The 19,122-nt window shown below is 38.4% G+C and overlaps 1 protein-coding gene across 2 annotated transcripts in view; it reads right to left on the bottom strand.

The window, feature by feature from the left end:
• The window catches only part of LOC108716119 (striatin), a 59,125-nt gene extending 40,877 nt beyond the window's left edge, over positions 1 to 18,248 (bottom strand). Inside the window, exon 1 of one of the 2 annotated variants that reach the window (XM_041562738.1) lies at positions 17,672 to 18,248. In XM_041562738.1, coding sequence (XP_041418672.1) covers positions 17,672 to 17,932 — 261 coding nt within the window. In that variant the 5' untranslated portion in view covers positions 17,933 to 18,248. The remainder of the gene's footprint in view (positions 1 to 17,671) is intronic. The other variant, XM_041562737.1, reaches the window with a different exon arrangement.
• Between the last annotated feature and the right edge of the window lie 874 nt (positions 18,249 to 19,122).

Below are 19,122 nucleotides of genomic sequence, written 5' to 3'. Positions count from 1 at the left end.
TGTCACATCATGGATAAACACTAGTGTCCCAGTGCCACTGGCAGCCATGCACGCCCAAGCCATCACACTGTCTCCGCCATTTTACCGATGATGTGGTATGCTTTGGATCATGAGCTGTTCCACGCCTTCTTCAGACTTTTTTCTTGCCATCATTCTGGTAGAGGTTGATCTTGGTTTCATCTGGCCAAAAAACTTTTTTCCAGAACTGTGCTGGCTTTTTTAGATGGTTTTTTTTGTTTTTTTTAGCAAAGTCCAATCTAGCCTTTCTATTCTTGATGCTTATGAGTGGCAGTGAACCCTCTGTATTTACTTTCATGCAGTCTTCTCTTTATGGTAGACTTGGATATCGATACGCCTACCTCCTGGAGAGTGTTGTTCACTTGTTTGACTGTTGTGAAGGGGTTTCTCTTCACCATGGAAATGATTCTGCGATCACCCACCACTGTTGTCTTCCGTGGACATCCAGGACTTTTTGCGTTGCTGAGTTCACCAGTGCTTTCTTTCTTTCTCAGGGTGTACCAAACTTTAGATTTTGCCACTCCTAATATTGTAGCAATTTCTCGGATGGGTTTTTTTCTGTTTTTGCAGCTTAAGGATGGCTTGTTTCACCTGCATGGAGAGCTCCTTTGACCGCATGTTGTCTGTTCACAGAAAATTTTTCCAAATATAAGCACCCCTCCCCCTCAGATCAACTCCAGGACTTTTATCTGCTTCATTGATAGACATAACAAAGGAATTGCCCACACCTGCCCATGAAATAGCCTTTGAGTTAGTGTCCAATTACTTTTGAGCCCCTGGTCCAATTACTTTAGAGCCCCTGAAATGAAGTGATTGTGTTAAAAAAAAAAAAAAAAAAGGCTTTAGTTCCTCAAATTTTTATGCAATCTTTTTGTTCAACCCACTGAATTAAAGCTGAAAGTCTGCAGTTCAACTGCATCTGAGTTGTTTCATTTAAAATTTATTGTGGTAATCTACAGAACCAAAATTAGAAAAAAAGTTGTCTCTGTCCAAAGATTTATGGACCTAACTGTGTACTGACTCCACAGCCCTGCATTTAAGACACATAATGATCATGTGAACTAAATAGAGGTATTTATTATATGTTTTTTAGTTGGAATTTTATTACATTTTGATTCGGTTATCAGTTTTAACAAAAAAGGGTTCACTTATTCTATTTAGGAGTAGTGTTTTTATTACATACTTGTGGGTAAGTAATTGTTAATCTTTTTAACTCTTTATATATTAATTGCTGCATAGATCTGTTAATTATATATTTTGAGCCTTTATAACAATTTTGCAAGGTGAGGGCGCTTGACTGCATGTTGAAAAAGGCCAAAGAGATCAACCGTTGCTATGCAAGAAAATACCAAAAGGAAAAGTGGAAAGTAAACCCCAATAGAAAATAAACACACAATTCTGGTATATTTAGCATAAAACAGTCTGTAATTACATTACAAGGATAAGGATGACTGAAACATATTGTGCTAATGTGTTTTGTCAGTGAGAACTACACCAAGCCATCCATGCCAGTGAATACAATCTATTATGAAACTGAATATGTCAAGTTTTAATCAGGTAATATTAAACAAGAGATCCATTTTGGCTCTGTAGAATTACAACATAATGATTGTCAAAATATTCCACATGTACTAACCTGTACCTTTATCTACACCCAAACATGAGAAGACAAACCAAGAATGACAAATCTTTACTTGTCAGACCGATTATGGACTGTATAAAATATTGTAAGCTTTAAACTGGCCCCTTATAAAACTGACATTTGTGTTTGTGTGAGGAAGACCTTAGACAGTAAGGTCCACTGGGAAAGGACCCGCTGTTAATCATGGACTGTCTCTGTAAAAACACTATAAAAAAAAAGGATATTAATCATCTCTTTGTAAAGGCTATAAAAATGTACAGAAATGTCCCTACTACGAAGAGTTACAGTTCACATGCAAATATCTGCAGAAAATTGATCAAGATTAAAAATTCATGCTAAAGCACTAATCGCCACATATATAGAAAAAACTGCTAACATAAGGAGCAACAACGAAAAAAAGTTTAAAAAACAAACAAATATAGGCCCTTCAATGAATCTATAATTATCATGCATAGCAATCATTAAGGGGGTTATTATCAAAGTTCGAGTTGTGTTTTCTCAAAAAAAAAAAAAATTTTAAAAAATTTGTTTTTAAAGGGCAGTTTGACTGAAAAAAAAAAAAAAAAAAAAAAAATCTAATTTTTCAAGATTTATTATGCCCCAATGCTGCTAAAATCCCAAATCCGGAAATACTCAGGCTAAAACCTGTTGAGTTCATGTAGAAGTCAATGGAAGAGGTCCCTTTTACCATTTGAAGATGTTTTTTGCCTTCATGATTTTCAGGTGTATTACATTGGTTTGCACTCGAAAACTCGATAAATTCATGGTATTCAAGGGTTTTTAGTCTATAAACTCGATAAATTCAAGGTATTCAAGTTTTTTCCCTGACTGCATTCAATCAAGTTTTTTACATTCAGGTTTCTTCATGAATAAGAAAACATTCGAATTGTGAGTTTATTCGGGGTAGAAAAAAAATCTCACAAACTCGAACTTTGACAAATAACTTCCTAAATGCATCCATGATTCAGGTGGAACAAATTATCTGCAGCACCAACACCATTATTACACACTAATCTGCATCCTCACAATGCTATTTTCTGTCTAGAAACAAACCAGGTATTTACTAAACTTGTTTTTCTATCCAGAGAGACCTGACCGGTTTTAACAACTGAGGAAGATTTATATGCATGCCATCATACTTTGTAAGAAAATAGATGATCTGTTTCATTCTACACAGAACAAGTAACTAGTATACGGCTAAGTCTATATTTCAGTTTCGTAACCCAACCCCAGAAGCAGTTCATACAGAATATATGTGTATTCTCTCACTCAGTGGACAAAGTAGCATTGAGCCAACCAGAGAGCAAATACACTTCACTTCAGAAATGTTTCTGCTACAGGATGAAGTAGAGCAGTTTTTTTTTTTTTTTTTAACATTGGTGACTATTCGTTTTTTAAGCAAATTCATGACAAAGAAACACAAACTCCTTGCAGGAAGAATTCCTTGCACTTTTTTTATGTTCTGCCAGTATATGCTTGGGTTTCCTTCAGGTACAGGTATGGAATCAGTTATCGGACAACCAGTTAACCGAAAGCTTCATTTTATACAAATTATCAAAATTTTTAAAAATTATTTCGGTCTTCTATGTAAAAATAAAACTGCCTTGTACTTGATCCAAACTAAGATATAATGCATCCTTATTGGAAGTAAAGCCATTCCATTGACGTATACTAGTTACTTGTTCTGTGTAGAATGAAACAGATCATGATTTTCTAGTAGACTTAAGGTATAAAGATCCAAAATACAGAAAGATCCATTATCCAGAAAACACCCAGGTCCCATTATCTGTACTCCAGTTGCCTCACACATACCCCAAAAACATACAGGCTGGTTAATTTATTTCTGACAAAACTGTCTCTAGTATACGTATAACAAAGAGACTTGGATTTGCTTGAGTAGAAGGCAGCCATCCAGATCAAATTAGAAGAGGTTGTTCTATTTAGCAGAAACCTACAAAGATATCCATGATTAAGTGTGCAGAAACCCACACACGATTTTGGATCTGGTGACTGTTTAAAGGGGTTGTTCACCTTCAAAATTTTTTTTTTGAGTATAGTCATTTCAGATTGTTTCCCAGAAATAAAGACTTTTTTCAATTACTTTCTATTTACTATTTTCACCTTCTAAAGCAGCTCTGGGAAGGGGGTTGCCGACTCTTAACTGTTCTAAATTGATACATTTAGTTAAATGAACAGTAACACCAAAAAATGAACGCGTTTAAAAGGAATGACAATAGAATGTACAGTTACCCTGCACTGGTAAACTGGTAACTGGTGTGTTTGCTTGACAATCACAACTATACTTTATATAAACAAGCTGCTGTGTGGCAATGGGGGCAGCCATTTAAGCACAGGATACACAGTTGATAACAGATAAGTTCTGAAGAATCCCATTATATACTACAGCGCTTATCTGTTATCTGCCGTGTATCCTGTGCCTTTTCTCCTTTTTCTGTTTTGAATTGTTGCCCCCATGGCTACACAGCAGCTTGTTTATATAAACTATTGTAGAGTTTCTGAAGGAAATACACCAGTTTTACCAGTAAAAGGAAACACTAATTTATATTGTCATTTGTTTAAAACAACTATTTTTTGGTATTACTGTTTCTTTAAGCCAAAAGCCTGGTATTAGCAGTCAAACTGCTCAGAAATCGAAAATGAATGTACATTGTGCTTAGTGAGGCACTCTGAGTAAGTTTATAGTGATTATTTCATTTGGGTTTATATTACCTTTAACAATAACATATGAATGTTAACAATCAGACATATTTCATTTTTATGCCAAACAATTTCTTTAAAATAACTGTATTATTTAGAAAGCTTTGTTTTTATTTTTATGTGTGAATTAACAACGTGCACAGAGAAAAAAATCTATTACAAAGAGCTGGCCATGATATAAAAGGTTTACATTATTTACATCAAGCCAACACTAAATATAAGTAGGGATGCACCGAATCCACTATTTTGGATTCGGCCGAATTCCCGAATCCTTCTTGGAAGATTCGGCCGAATACCAAACCAATTCCTAATTTGGCGGAAATGAAAAGGTTGAAAAAAAATTATTTTGTGACAAATAGTCAAGGGAAATTCTGCCCTGCCCACAATTTGCATATGCAAATTAGGATTTGGATTGGCCAGGCACAAGGATGTGGCCGAATGTGAATCCTTCTGAAAAAGGCCGAATCCTGGCCTAATCCCAAACCGAATCCTGGATTCGGTGCATACTTAAATATAAGTCACTGTTTTATAACATCTTATCCCTAGTAAAAATTAATGTGACAAAAAAATTGTGGTGTAAAGTGTAAAAAGCAGTGAATGAACCATTATGAGGTTCCCTAACCATAGCTGATCACAACTGATAAAACACTAATAGACAACACAGGGTGGAGTGGGGATGATTGGTCTTTTCAGTTTTACATTTGTTTTATTGCCCTTTTATAATTACATGCTCTGCTATATTTGCAACTTGCACCAAATTGCAAGAGAATGTAAAAATATTGCAGTGAAAATAAACTGTATTTGAATATTATTGGCAAAAGCCAAAGAGAAGCGCTCCTAGTACAGAACCCCGATTGTTCAGTCAGGTGGTTGAGTTTGTAGAGGCATAAGTCTGAACTGTTACAGGGGGCAATTTACAGTTCAATAGAAGCTGTTTGGTGTACAAAACGGACCTATAAACAGTCACATACTAATCACTGATTCTGTATAGAATGAAATAAGAGGATGTACTTATTTTCTTACAAGGTATATGACAGCTTGTATTGAATCTTACTTATTTGTTAAAAACTGGTTTGGTCTCACAGGTTAGAAAAACAAGTTCCATAAAATCCTGGTTTGATTCTTGAAGAATTGTGATTATGGCAAAATGGAGGAGGTTTCATGTATGAAGGTATTAAATCCCATAATGCCTTGCACTCAGTACACTTGAGAAAGGGCTTGGCCCGAAACATGTAGTGTACTCACACTACTAACAAAATAACAGTTACAGTTTACTAAACACTGCCTTAGAGCTGTTTGATTCCTACGTTTGAAAGGAGTCCCCTAGTTGCCTCTGGCCCTGCAGAATATTTAATTATGCTTGTAGCTAGTTAATCCAGAATCCCTAAAAGGAACATGATAGAAAGGAGACACAAAGGTGATTTCCTGTTTATAACCAGCACTAGACATCAATTAAGCAAGCCATTGATGAAACCAAAGGGTGATCCAAACACGGTTATCTGAGGTAAAAACCTGCATTGAGTATATAATTGCAATACATGAGACACAAGTACTTCTCAACATCAGGCAAATGCCACACGTGGTGTTTTTAAAAAAAAAAACCCCACAGCAGCATAATTATACTGACAAAACGAGAAGATTCTTTTTTTTTTCTCTTTCTTTTCCATACTACACTATGATTATCGATAACTTCTAGTTACACATGATGCATTGCATTGTTACGTTGGCGTAATAATGTTAACGGAATGACGCAGGGCACATATGAGATAACATTCTCAACACAGTGACATATTCTTCAGGAATTACTGGTGCCATCTTGAAAACACTGGGGCAAATTTACTAAAGGGCTACGTGGCTAACGCTAGCGAAAATTCGCCAGTGTGATGTCATTTTGCCACTTCGTCGATTTACTAACAGGTGCTGGCGTAAATTCACTAGCAAAGTAGACATACTCTAACGCTACTTCGTAGCCGAACGTCAGGCGAAGTTTCACTCTGGCGAAGGGACGTAACTATGCTAATTCACTAACTTGTGGACCAAGCGAAATAGAGTAGATAGGAGTTTCTTCAAAAATAGTTGAACGTTTTTCTAAGTCCCAAAAAAACGCTGGCGTTTTTTACTTTTTACTGGGTGATAGGCTGAAAAAGATTGAAATTTTTTTTGGGGTACCCTCCATCCCCCTTACATATTGGCACCTAAACTATACAGTGGGCACATGTGTAGGGCAATATAAGACCTCTATTTAATCTTAAGTTTCCCTGGCCTTGTGTAGTGTAATGGAGTTGCTACAGCATACGCGTCCATTATACTTTAACTGCACGCCGTATGCTAATTAGACATGGCTACTGTTAGGACTGCTTATTTTTTTATCGCAAGCGCAACTTTGCTACCGTTCGGTAACCTGTACGCAACTTCGGATCTTCGTGAATTTGCGCAGCCCTGGCGAAACTATGCCTGATGAACTGTGGCGGTGTATTTGAGCTATGTGTGCACTTGCACTGCATTTAATACTCATGGAAACATAATGGTGTTTTACTGCCAATGCTAAAATGCAGTGTACTGTTTTGAAAAGCATGCATTGCAATAAGACTGAATGACTATCCAGCAATTGCATAAGACTGTATTTTTTTTAAAGATTATTGGTAATACTGGTTTGTTTTGCCACCAATATTAATATGTGCAATTAATTTGAAATTTTCTGCATAATGAGTTTCCAGATAAGGTTATCTGTAGCTGTAGCATGCGCCATAGGATAAGCCTTCTAGAAATTTTAAGTATTAAGGGCCATCCCTGGCTCATAGGTTACATCAGCCTCATCAGAATGAGTTGTTATTATTATTTTCTTTCAGGTGATTTCTGCACACAGACCATGACAGAAAAAATATATAATATAATTTTATATATATATATATATATATATATATATATATATATATATATATATATATATATATATATATATATATATATATATATATATATATATATATATATATATATATATATATATATATATATTTATACACACACACACACATTTTTGGTAAGATTCTTTAACATGTATTAAGTATGCTGCACAGGGGCGCTTCGCCAATGAGGCAAGTTGAGGCCGTCGCCTCAGGCGGCAGCACCCCACTAGGTACCAGGGGCAGCAAAAATGCTGCTCCAGGTACTTTAAGAGTGAATTTCCAATGGAGGGGGGGGGCAGCAACTGCTGCTGCCTCAGGCAGCGGAGGGGCCAGGATCGCCCCTGATGCTGCATCCTAGTTTCCATCAGCCAATTAATCAACAGTGCTGTGTATTTTACTCTGACACTTCTTGTTACAGTAAGAACCTGCATTATTTCCTGTCACAGTAAGAACTGCATTATTTCCTGTCACGTGATTAGTGACAGTTTGTGACACACAAAATGGTGGCTCAAGTTAAACCATGGAAAATCATGGTATTTACCTATATATACACACACACTGTACATATATATATATATATATATCCCAAAACAGTAATATTAGTCACTTATGACAAATATATTAAAGGAAAACTATCTTTTTTTAGAAAGAATATTTAACCAACAATATCTGAGTGAAACTAATATAAAAACCATAAATAAAACTGTACTCATAATGAATTTGAAATGCCTTAGTTACATAGCTTATTATGCTGTGTAAAAACTGCAAGATAATACACCACACATTGCCAGGCTTCGTGATGTAAGAAGCGGCGTAAAATGATTTCGGCCAGAAGCAATGTAAAATAACGGCAGCAAATATGCCTTTCACATGGCGAAAAATGACACACACCATGTGATATTTTAAACAGCTTTTCTTCAGCAAATTTTGTTTAATACACCATATTAAATATGCCCCTTAATGGAACTTGTTACTGCGTTCAGATTTAGCCAAAATCAAGTGAAGTCATTCTGAGTTGTCCTAAATGAAACCTGAAGGATTTCTCTAAATATTTCTTAGTTGTGCAGCTCAAATATAACCACGGTACACAAAAAGTTTACGAAGTATGTTATCCAACACCACTCAACCAATAATCATAATATTTACAGTTACATGATTTTCACGTCTGCTGCTGTCTTATGTCTCTAAGGGGGACTACTCCTAGGAGACATTTGTTCCTGTTCTGATGTTGACATCGGAAGGGAGAAAGTGTGGAGCAAAGGAAAGGCTTTAAATGGCAATCCTCTACTGCTCCATCCAGTACAGATGCAAAATGTAAAAAAACTGCTCAGATCATACAATTTATGGTCTAAGGCAGTTTAGCTGTTAAAAGTCAACCTTTATTACATTTTTTGCACTATAAAAAAACAGTAGGTTTGTATTTGTGCCTAAAACAATGTGCAATAGTTAGTAAAATTCAGAAGTTTTTTGAGGAGTTATATTCACTTGTGTGTGGTCAGTGTCTCCTTCCATAAAGCAGCAGTTCTGTCATGCTTTAGGGATAAGATTCAAACTGTAAGTGAAATCTGAAACGGTTTTATATCACTGGAGGCTTATGATTTGATATACATACACTTATTTTAGGCCCTTATCCCTTATGCAGTCACTATGGTATTCAGTTTAAAGCACTTGTACAAGGGTATTTTTATTGTCACAGAGTGCAATGAGGGCACAATCAAGTGATTTGCTGCCTCCTAACCCATTAAAAACCCAAGCAATGGAGAAACTATAGAGGAAACAGACTCTGCAAGGGGAAAAGAGGGGCCCTCTGTAGCGTTCAAATCTCCCCACCATGACACTTTCATCTTTCTTTAATTGACGCGCTTGCGCCTGTGTGAGCTCGTGGCAGGGAAGGGGGGTTGCTGACAGGCAAAAGCAGGAGTGAACATTTTTCTAGCGGGCGCTCTCTATACGCCCCTAAACCCAATTACTGGAAATTGCCACATTTGTCCTTATAGAAATAATATCTATCTTAGACAAGAAACAGCAAGGTTTTTAGTGCCTTACCACAACAATCAGAACTGCCCCAATGCAGTGAACAGAAGACAATAGAAAGCACCAGCAACACCAGGCCAATGAGGAGATTCCAAGCACTGACACCTCCCTGCCAAGCTGGAAAATGCTCAGGCAACAAAACTTTTGAAATTTCCCTCCACTTATTCCTATGGCATATGCCAACACCTTCAGTACAGGCAGTTTTCAGGTGACCATATGCCAAATACACTCTAGAGTATTGGCAATTTCAGGCAATTCCCAATCAAGACAGTGGGAGGATACAGGCATTAGAGTCCTGTGCAGGTTTGGTTGGGCAGAACCATGCTCGACCCAGACCAGCAACCCAATTTGCTTCTGCACCTGGGAACTGACAGCTTTTTGTGTATTCCACTTGTACCCCACCCAATGCAAGACTCTAACAATGTATTACACACAGTATTTGTAATTGTGTACTTGTGAATGTTTTTTGACATTCTGGAATATTAAGTTTTTGACAGTTTTATACTGCTGGACAGGCTTCAGCTAAGCAGCTCACTTTGAAGGATCATATAAGAATAGCAGACCATAATAAAGTAAAGATTCAAATCAATTAAATTTTATAAGAAAGCAAAAATGAGAAAAAAAGGCATACCATAACATACCAAGATTACAGGATAAGTAAGCCTTTTATTGTAAAATTTTCTAAGATTACGCTTAACATTCCCCAGAACATACCTTTCTCCTTACATCAAGTTTTATTTGGTTTCTAAATTACATGCAGTTTAACTTTATATACTTAAGCTACTTCCTTGTCTAGTGTGAAGCTCTGACCTATGTTCCTTTCTGAGCTTTGCTTCTCTCTTCGACTATGAAGACCTGAAAGAGGTACCCCTACTGGGCATGCTCACTGCCTCTGCTCCAATGGCAATCGATCCGGTAGGAACCATAGTTGGAGAGAGAAGGAGAGCTCATGGGGTGAAGTTTCACACTCGACAAGGAAGTGGCTAAAAGAGCTGAAGTTAAGCTTTATGTAATGTAGAAACCAAATAAGACTTCATGAAGGGAGAGATGTATGTTATTCTGGGGATGTTTCAAGTTATATTAGAGATAAGTAAACATTCTATTATATTTCTTAAATGTAAAGTAGGCATTTTATCATTAATATGAATATGTGTAAAAGGAGATTAATTTTAATTGCAACAAAGAACAGTATTTCAAGCCCCTTTCTGCATTGCTGTTTTTTTTTTTAGAAAAATGTAGAATAAGTCAACCTTGCATGGTTATTTGCAGGTTTATTAATCAGATGACATAGTTTCAAAAATCAGACCCATCAGAACAGAGAGTAAAAAGGGACAAATACAGCTTTCACTAGCAGTTATACTTACATATAACTAATACCACTGGAAATGTGTAATAATTCTATATTACTAGTTGCTTACAAAAACTCTATTTAGGCAACATTTTATTTTTTGTTTAATCTCCTTTAAAAACAGATTGTTTTGCTTAAAGGGTCATGGGAAAACGTGTTTTTTTTTCTTCAAAACACATCAGCACTGAAATCCAATTCTCAAAAAAACATATTTTTATATTCCATTTTGAAATCTGACATGGGGCTAGACATATTGTCAGTTTCCCAGCTGCACCAGACATGTAACTTGTGCCTGCACTTAAGGATGGACTACTTTCTGGCAGGCCCAAGTGATTGTATTTACTTACCTAAAACCCCGGGCCGTGCTCCTATCGGCAGAAAAATGCACCATCACGGGGTTCTTTCAGCAAGTACCATGGAGCGATCCCCTTCCATCTATCTCTTTCTTCGCGCAGCTGCGCATTAGAGTGAAAAACCGAACCTTAACTTATAAATCAGCTATTTCATTCTAGTGCGCATGCTTCTGCTCCGGGAAATTTTAAGAAAGAAGAAGCCGGAAGAGACGAGATCCATGGTGCTCGCTGGAATAACCCCGGGCCTGCTGATAGGAGCACTGGCCCAGGGTTTCAGGTAAGTAAATATAATCACTTGAGAAGCATGACAGATAAGTGATCCATTTATGGTACAGTGTTTTCGAAATACCATATATTATTTGCAAACCTGGCTACTACATAGGGCTTTTCACACTTGTCTTCAGGCCAATGTGCAAGACTACCCAACTTTTATTTTTTGAGGGACTGCCCAGATTACTAGCTGCTCTGATATTCCCTTTAGGGTCTGCATAGCCCTTATAATGATCTGATCAATGGGTCGGGGGCCAAATTATCATATTAGCTTGATTTGGCCCACTTGGTTGCCAAACCTTATCAAATGAAAGAAAAATGATATGTAATTACATTGTATATTAAGCATTTTATACAAAAAATATGCAAATGATCCAGTCAGTATAAGGGGATAAATTTTTTTTGTGTTGTGTTTACAATCATCACAGAAGATTGTAATGCCATTCTTCCACAAGAAATTCAATCTCTTATGTTGACACTGAAAAAAAAAAAAACAGCCTCGGGTGCTACTTTAGAATTATCTTTAGCACAAGCCATTTGTTGTCCACCAGTGTCCCTGAATCCTAAGTAGTCCTAGAAGAATCTACTTCCATTAAGTTAGAAATGCACAGAACGATGGAGCATTATTTACAACAGTTTCATAATTTATGACATTTACCCTTGAATAGATGAGTAAACAACAATAGCAAATGAATACACCTAGGAATACAGACATGACCAAATAGATGGATAATGTGCAATATGGCCACCCTTGTATTCTTGCTTCAGTTCAGACCAACAGCCTAAATGATCCAAACAGCAAGATGTAAAGAGGAGATGCAGTTCCCTTTCACTTCTTCATCGGCCAACACACAAACTTACACTGTCAAATTACATCTTCAGACATGCATAATATTAATATAGCATATTACATCTTTCCAATTAAATATTACACCCTTTGTGAATATTGCTTGTCCAGCTTAATCCATGACTCTTATGTCTAGACTATGGGAAAAAGAGATGAAGAAGTCAGCAATGGTAACTTTACCAATTAAATGCTCTGAAATAGCCACCCCATCTAACCACTTGGCAGATCGCAGAAGCAAGAGTCACTTTAAATGCTGTACAATTAATATTAGCAAATCTGAGATGAATAAATGAATACACTCTGCTAATAAAAATGTACACAAAATTGGACTAAAAGTAGGACTCCAGAAAACTTACTTCTTCAACTTGTCACTAGAAGAACTCTGCCCTCAATGTGGCCTTAAATGGACTTTGTCAGCATGGGTTTATGCCAGCTTAGTTCACATAATGTAGAGAGTTATTATTATTACTATTCAGTGCCATCAAGTTGATTTAATCTCCTGGCAACCTATCGACAGTGCTTCTACAAAATCTCCGGTATTCTCCTTGGCATGTTCATGACTATTGTGACAGAGTTTTCCTGATTGCTGCAACTGAAACGTACAGTCCTACAGACAAAATTCAGTTTTTGTTGTAATACACCGATATCATTGCTGTACTTTGGCTCTTTCTGCATTCACAAAACAGAATGATAGTCCATATAAACTTACACTACATGCCCAAAAATGTGCCTGAGCTGTACTACCAAAAAGCAAGGGTATTAATGTGAAATTGGTCTTCACTAAATCAGTCTCTGTTCTTCAGGGAACAATTTACATCAGATATTACAACACTGCCGGTGGGATTTGTTTCTATTCATACTTAAGGTTAGGCACAGATGTTGGGGATCAGGCCAATCTCACCTCAGCATTCCAAATCATTCGAAAGGGGTTCAGTTGGGTTGATGTCATGGTTCTGTGGTGGGCTGTCAAGTTCCATCTCGGTCTGCCCATTCTGCATGGACGTTACTATATGCAAAGTGTTATTATCCTACTAAAAAAAGAGATATATATATATATATATACACACATACACACACACACACAATTTCCCTTCATGCCGCTGAATCCTGTTGAAAAAGGCCGAATCGCGAACCGAATCGGTGCATCCCTAATATATAACCTCTATAGAAAGTACTATAGAAAGCACTCACAGAGACATAGCAAAAAAAAAGGTCACAGTTAAAAATGTTACAAATACACTGCAACATTCAGAGAATTAACTCATCCTACCAAATGATGACTGGCTGAACACTCTCCATCAAACAAATCTAAATAAGCCCTATCAATAAAGCAAACAATATATAAATTACCAGGATGTTGTCTTCATCTGCAATCTTTTTAAAGTTTAAGCAAAATGCTAACATGCATTTTATGGTAAATGTAATAGATATCCAAACAGCTCTAAGGACATAATTTGTACATGTTATCTAGGCTGATTCACACTTTTAACAAGTAGCATGTTCATCAAAACCTCTTTCAAATTATAGGACATCAAGGCTATTAGAATCTGCTCAATATGGCACAGCCTTAATAATATGAAGCAGAGACAAATCTTGCTCATAAGCAGACTAGTAGTTTTCCACTTAAAGGAATGAACACACATTTAGCTCACCAACCATGTCTATGCACTTTAAAACAGCCCATTCTGACAACTGGCCATCTTTCGAATCAACCCATAAGTACACTCTACATAGACTTAGCTATTAAGGCAGTACAAGAGACTGGATGCGGACGCCATACTTTAATATGCCAACTAATGCAATCCAGTAAAAAGAAACCAACATTCCAAACTTAGAATTATACGACCAAGTGAAAAGTACCGCATCACTATAAGGCACCTACTACAAATGGCCAGCACTCTTTTTTTTTTTAAAAGCTGCACCATCCTGGGGATATTTCTTCTTAGGCTACGGGCACATAGACTCCAGCTGTTGTCAGCCTGCACGTTTTTTTCAGGCTGAGAGATTCGGATCTGCTCCCTGCCCCTGCTCTATTAATTTGAATCTATCAGCCTGCCTGCCTGCACACACAACGGAGGTCAGCCCAGATACCCAAAAGGAGTCATCTCTGGGCTGACTTTTGCTTCACTCTGCTGTGTGTTTGCAGACACATGTTGATCAGATTCAAATAAATGGAGTAGAGGAAATGAGCAGTTCTGCTTCTCTCAGCCTGAAAAAAAATTACAGGCTGAGAGCAGCTGGAGCCTTCAGATTGTGTGCCCATCTCCTAAGCACCACCATTGCCTTTGTAGTTCCCAAGCATTCCTTGAGCCAATGTGCGGTACTGAGATCAGAAAAGATGGTTGCACTCTGCAGGTAATGCCTGGGAAAGGAGAAGTTAATGATGGATGCACAGCGCTAAGAAGAGAATACTTTGAGCTGGTGCATTTTTTGAAGAAGAGAACGGCTGGCCAGGGTTAGCCATTAGAATCACTAGCCAGTGCCAATTGACCCTCAAGCTATTTCACATTTACTGTTTCTTTCAAAAGCTGTATTGATTCGATTTAGTCTATAAGGCAAAGAAATTACAATCAGTGTGGCCTGTCAATTTGTATTTACTAAAAGCGGCCCTGGATTTTTTTAAAAATAATCTAGTATCATTACCATAAATATGATGGGGGAAAAACTAATTTAAATAATCCAAAAAATTACACATGCTTTCTGATGACATTTTTCCTGAATACTTATTTCTGCCTTAATCACAATGGAATATCATAGACAATTAGTAAGCGCAAGATCTGCTGCTAGATTCTTCAAACCACATGCTGGTACTTTGCTATGTCAGGAATACAGAACACAAACCACAGTTGCATGGACACTGTTCTAATAGAGTAAGCTGCTGGGAAAAGACACTTAAAAGAACCAGACATTACAACAAGAACAGAATACAGAAAGCTCTGTTTTGGTTTTGTCAAAAACTACGGACGCGTCAGAAACCGATATTTGTGCCCGGTTTATGCTCCCATTTACTTGGTGAAGGTAGTATTAGTGGACTATGTTCAAATGATTATTATCTGTTATTTTTATAGTGAAAACAGCTTGCAGATTTGTTCCCAATCGATCTCAGGATCCCAGTTCTGCAAGGCAGAAGTGCTAACCAATAAGCCACCATGATAGGATATTTACCCTTTGGTACAAGCTAAGATGATATGTTGAGAATACTGAAAAGAAGACCTTATTAAAAAGAGATGGACAACCAAGAATGTATTTTCTTTTGGCACAAACAAAAGAGCAAATCATACAGAATACAAAATGTATAAGCCATGACTAAATTGGTTGTCAAAACTATTTCAGTGCAACAATAAAGTGACTGGATCCTATAAGTGACTGGATCATGTCAGTACTACTAGTAAAGAAAGGAAGCTCTATTATTTTCATTTTCAGTACAGTATTGAAAATCCTTGTGGTGCAAAATAATCCTTCTTCACCTTTAACAGTATAATAATGGAATTTAGGACTCCATCAAAGAGATATTTGTTTGTGAGAGTGGAACATTTTGCTTAGTGTCCAAAAACCTTTACCCACATATAAAGCAACAGCATAACTGATGATTGAATTATTATGTACCAAGTCACAGGAATCGGAAGTGAAAGGTGTACATTATCTTTTTAATAAATAAAATATTCTAGTTTAGATATGCATGAATGGCAGATTGCAGTATGCTAATGAAGGGAGGGAGGGCTAATGAAGGGAGGCAATGAACTTTAATTTGTTTGGTGGCATAATAAAAGGGGTCCATTCCCTGACTGCATAATCTAGAGTGTGAAACGTTGATTTGTTTGGTGGCATAATAAAAGGGGTCCATTCCCCAACTGCATAATCAGGTAGTGTAAATAAATCAGTACAACATAATGCTGACAGTTTGAGTGTGAAACGTTGATTTGTTTGGTGGCATAATAAAAGGGGTCCATTCCCCAACTGCATAATCTCAAATGTGTGTGCAAATAAGTTTCTACACGTGTACATTGCTAAGGGACCCGGCCGGGCCAACGGAAGAACGCACCACCATTGCAGTATTGGTGGACTACAGGTGTGAGGTGGGAAAATTACATTGCATCCAGATTGAAGTATGGGCCAAATTTAGAAATTGCTTTGCTTACAAATCTAGAAATTGTACCTTAAGTAGTCTCAATATCAAGGACAAAGTACTTTGTGGCCTGTTTTGATGTAAACAGAAGACAGCAGTTTGGGTCCATTCCCTAAGCTGTTCACTTAAGCATACAGAAATATACCTGTCAGCTCTTTGGCCACCAAGTGGCACATGTGACAACACTGTGACATCACACACATTCTACTTACTGAATACATGGTCTGTCAATGGAATGGAGGTCAACTCCGGTGTGAAAAAGAAAATTATATTAATCTTTCCAACACACATTAGGAACAAGTTTTCAATGGTTTCAAAATTATTTGTAAAAAGTAATGGCAATTCTGATTCCTACCCCTGAAACAATGTAGTGGATGCTAATTAACAGGCCTGGAAGAGAACTGACTTCTGCTACAATGTTCCAAGAATCCAAACCAGAGAACAGAAAGGGAGAGTCCTGCATGGGATTGAGTACCTGCAGAATACCTGAAAAGCAGTTGGGGTTAGGCCCCTCTGCTGGGGACATTTTTTCCCCTTACATGTCTGATCAGGCTCCAGTCCCTTCTGTGGTCCCTGGTGAGAGGTTATTTATTTGCAGGCTGGGTCTGAGTAGCGGTTCTGAGTAGTGGGACATATTGGGTGGCAAGTATGGATAGAGTTGCTGTTCAGCAAGACTGGGTTGGGCAAGGGTCTGCCAAACAGTACTCTAGAAAAGGATAAACAACCAGCTCTCGATGGTAACTGTGATTACCGATAATTTTAAAACCACTGAAATGAATATTGGAAAAAGGCGTAGCATTACATTTAGTTGTCCACTGAGATAGCCTTTGATTATCGATATCTGACGCAAGAGGATGACAAAATCAGGTAGTGTAAATAAATCAGTACAACATAATGCTGACAGTTTAGGAGTGCAGAAGACTACAATCACAATTCAGGTGCTTACACAATGCAGAATGTTTGGGCTCAGGATGTCACACATACTGTACATGCCTGATACTAATTTACCAGCCTGGCCGGTAAAAATGATAGTTGATTCCAATGTTATTAATAGGGAAAAAAGATAAATATATAGGAAGGAAGTATTTTTTTTCCAGAAAAGGTGGCAACCCTACTGATAATGTACATGGCTGATACTGTACATGGCTGAGACTGTACATGGCTGAGAGGGTCTCCTCCCACACATCATATTCCTTTCATATATAAATAAGGAGCCCTAGTTTCCATGGTCAGTTGGGCTCACATACAGACAGACAGACTGCTGGCTCCCTGGTTACACATGCACAGAGCTCATGTATTCAAGTCAACCTCTTGCCAAACAGTACGTTTCACATATTGGAATTTCAGATATAGGAATGTAGAAGGTGACAGACAGGCCTGAGCTCAGTAGCAGCGCCCAGTCTTACCTGCATTTCAGCTCTTTCCACTTCCCACTGAGCTCTCTCCACCTCAAAGCGAGCCCACTCATGCTGAAGGAAGTGCAGGATGCCAGGGATACTATATTGGGCCCTACCAGCGCTTCCTCCTCCGCCTCCCCCGGCCACTGAGGCCGCATCTGCTGCGCCAGCCTCGAACCCCTTCCCGGCACCACCTGGGCCGGTACCAGCGGACAGCAGCGAATTGTTATTGTTATTGAAAAATACGCCGGGCCCCGCCTGCTCGTCCATGGCCGCCCTCCGTGGCAGGGGCCGCGGTTAACACCGAGGGGCTGCCACCAATGGTTCCAAAGACGAAGGAAAAGGAAGGCGAGCGCGTCCACTCCACACGTGAGCGATAGGGTTTGATTATGGAACGGTCCTGTCACGTTACACACGTCCTGACCGCCGTCCAATCTCCCGCCCCTACATACACCGCAACCCGGGCTCCGCTGCCGCCCACACTCGAAGGAAGCTAACCTGTCGCTGCTATCTGGGCGGGACTCCTGCCACTCTGACAGCGGCTAGTGACGTCACGCAACTCTGAGCCGCCCTTATGCCTAGGACCGCCCTTACAGCCAGGCTTCCTGTGAGAAGCTTTTTTTTTCACTCAGCTTTATTTCCTAGTGACAGAAGATGTCTGTGCTTCTTGGTTCTAGCACCCAGAGATCATGCAATGAGATAGGATGATGATGACCGGACCCGTTTTAAGTCTTAGGTTTATAACGAGCTTAATGGTCTCACCTATGGTCTGGTTCCCCCTTAAAGCTGTTATTTATATTTGAGTTAGCTTTTAGAATGACGTAGAGCAGGGCTGTCCAACTGGAGGCCCATGGGCCAAATGCATACCTCCCAACTGTCCCTTTTTCGGAGGGACAGTCCCTCTTTTGACAGCTCAACCCGCAGTCCCTCATTTGTACTGGAAAGTCCCTCTTTTCTCTGCACTGAACAACCAGAAAAAGAAACAAAGTTTCTCACTTAATTGGCTTTTAGCAGAGAGCCCAGAACAGCTAACAGGTGCAAATATGATACTTTGTAACAATTTTGAGACACAAAAACACAGTTTAGATAAGGAGAAATATTTTCAAACTTTCATAACCTGCCAAATTTTGTAAAACAAACATGGTAATTAGCGGGTGTGGCCACAGAAAGGGATGTGGTCAACAAATTACTGCACTACATGCGGAAAAATAATTTTTGTCCCTCTTTTTACTTCCAAAATGTTGGGAGGTATGCAAATGTGGCCCTTCGAAGGATTATTATGGCCCCCAGTCTACTCTATTGTCGCCACCTTTCCCAGTGCCTAAACCCGAACAAAGGGGATGACAGAGGCAGTGGTGACAGAGGCAGACACAATGAAGTAGGCGGAGTTATGATGCCAGGGGCGGAGTTATGATGCCATTTGTTGTAAACAAAATGTTGTAAACTGGACATAAAGTTTT

This window comes from Xenopus laevis, chromosome 5L, assembly GCF_017654675.1.
Source record: "Xenopus laevis strain J_2021 chromosome 5L, Xenopus_laevis_v10.1, whole genome shotgun sequence".
In the NCBI taxonomy this organism is placed as follows: Eukaryota; Metazoa; Chordata; class Amphibia; order Anura; family Pipidae; genus Xenopus; species Xenopus laevis.
The sequence above is the reverse complement of the archived record's forward strand: the minus strand, read 5'-3'. Positions and strand labels throughout refer to the sequence as shown.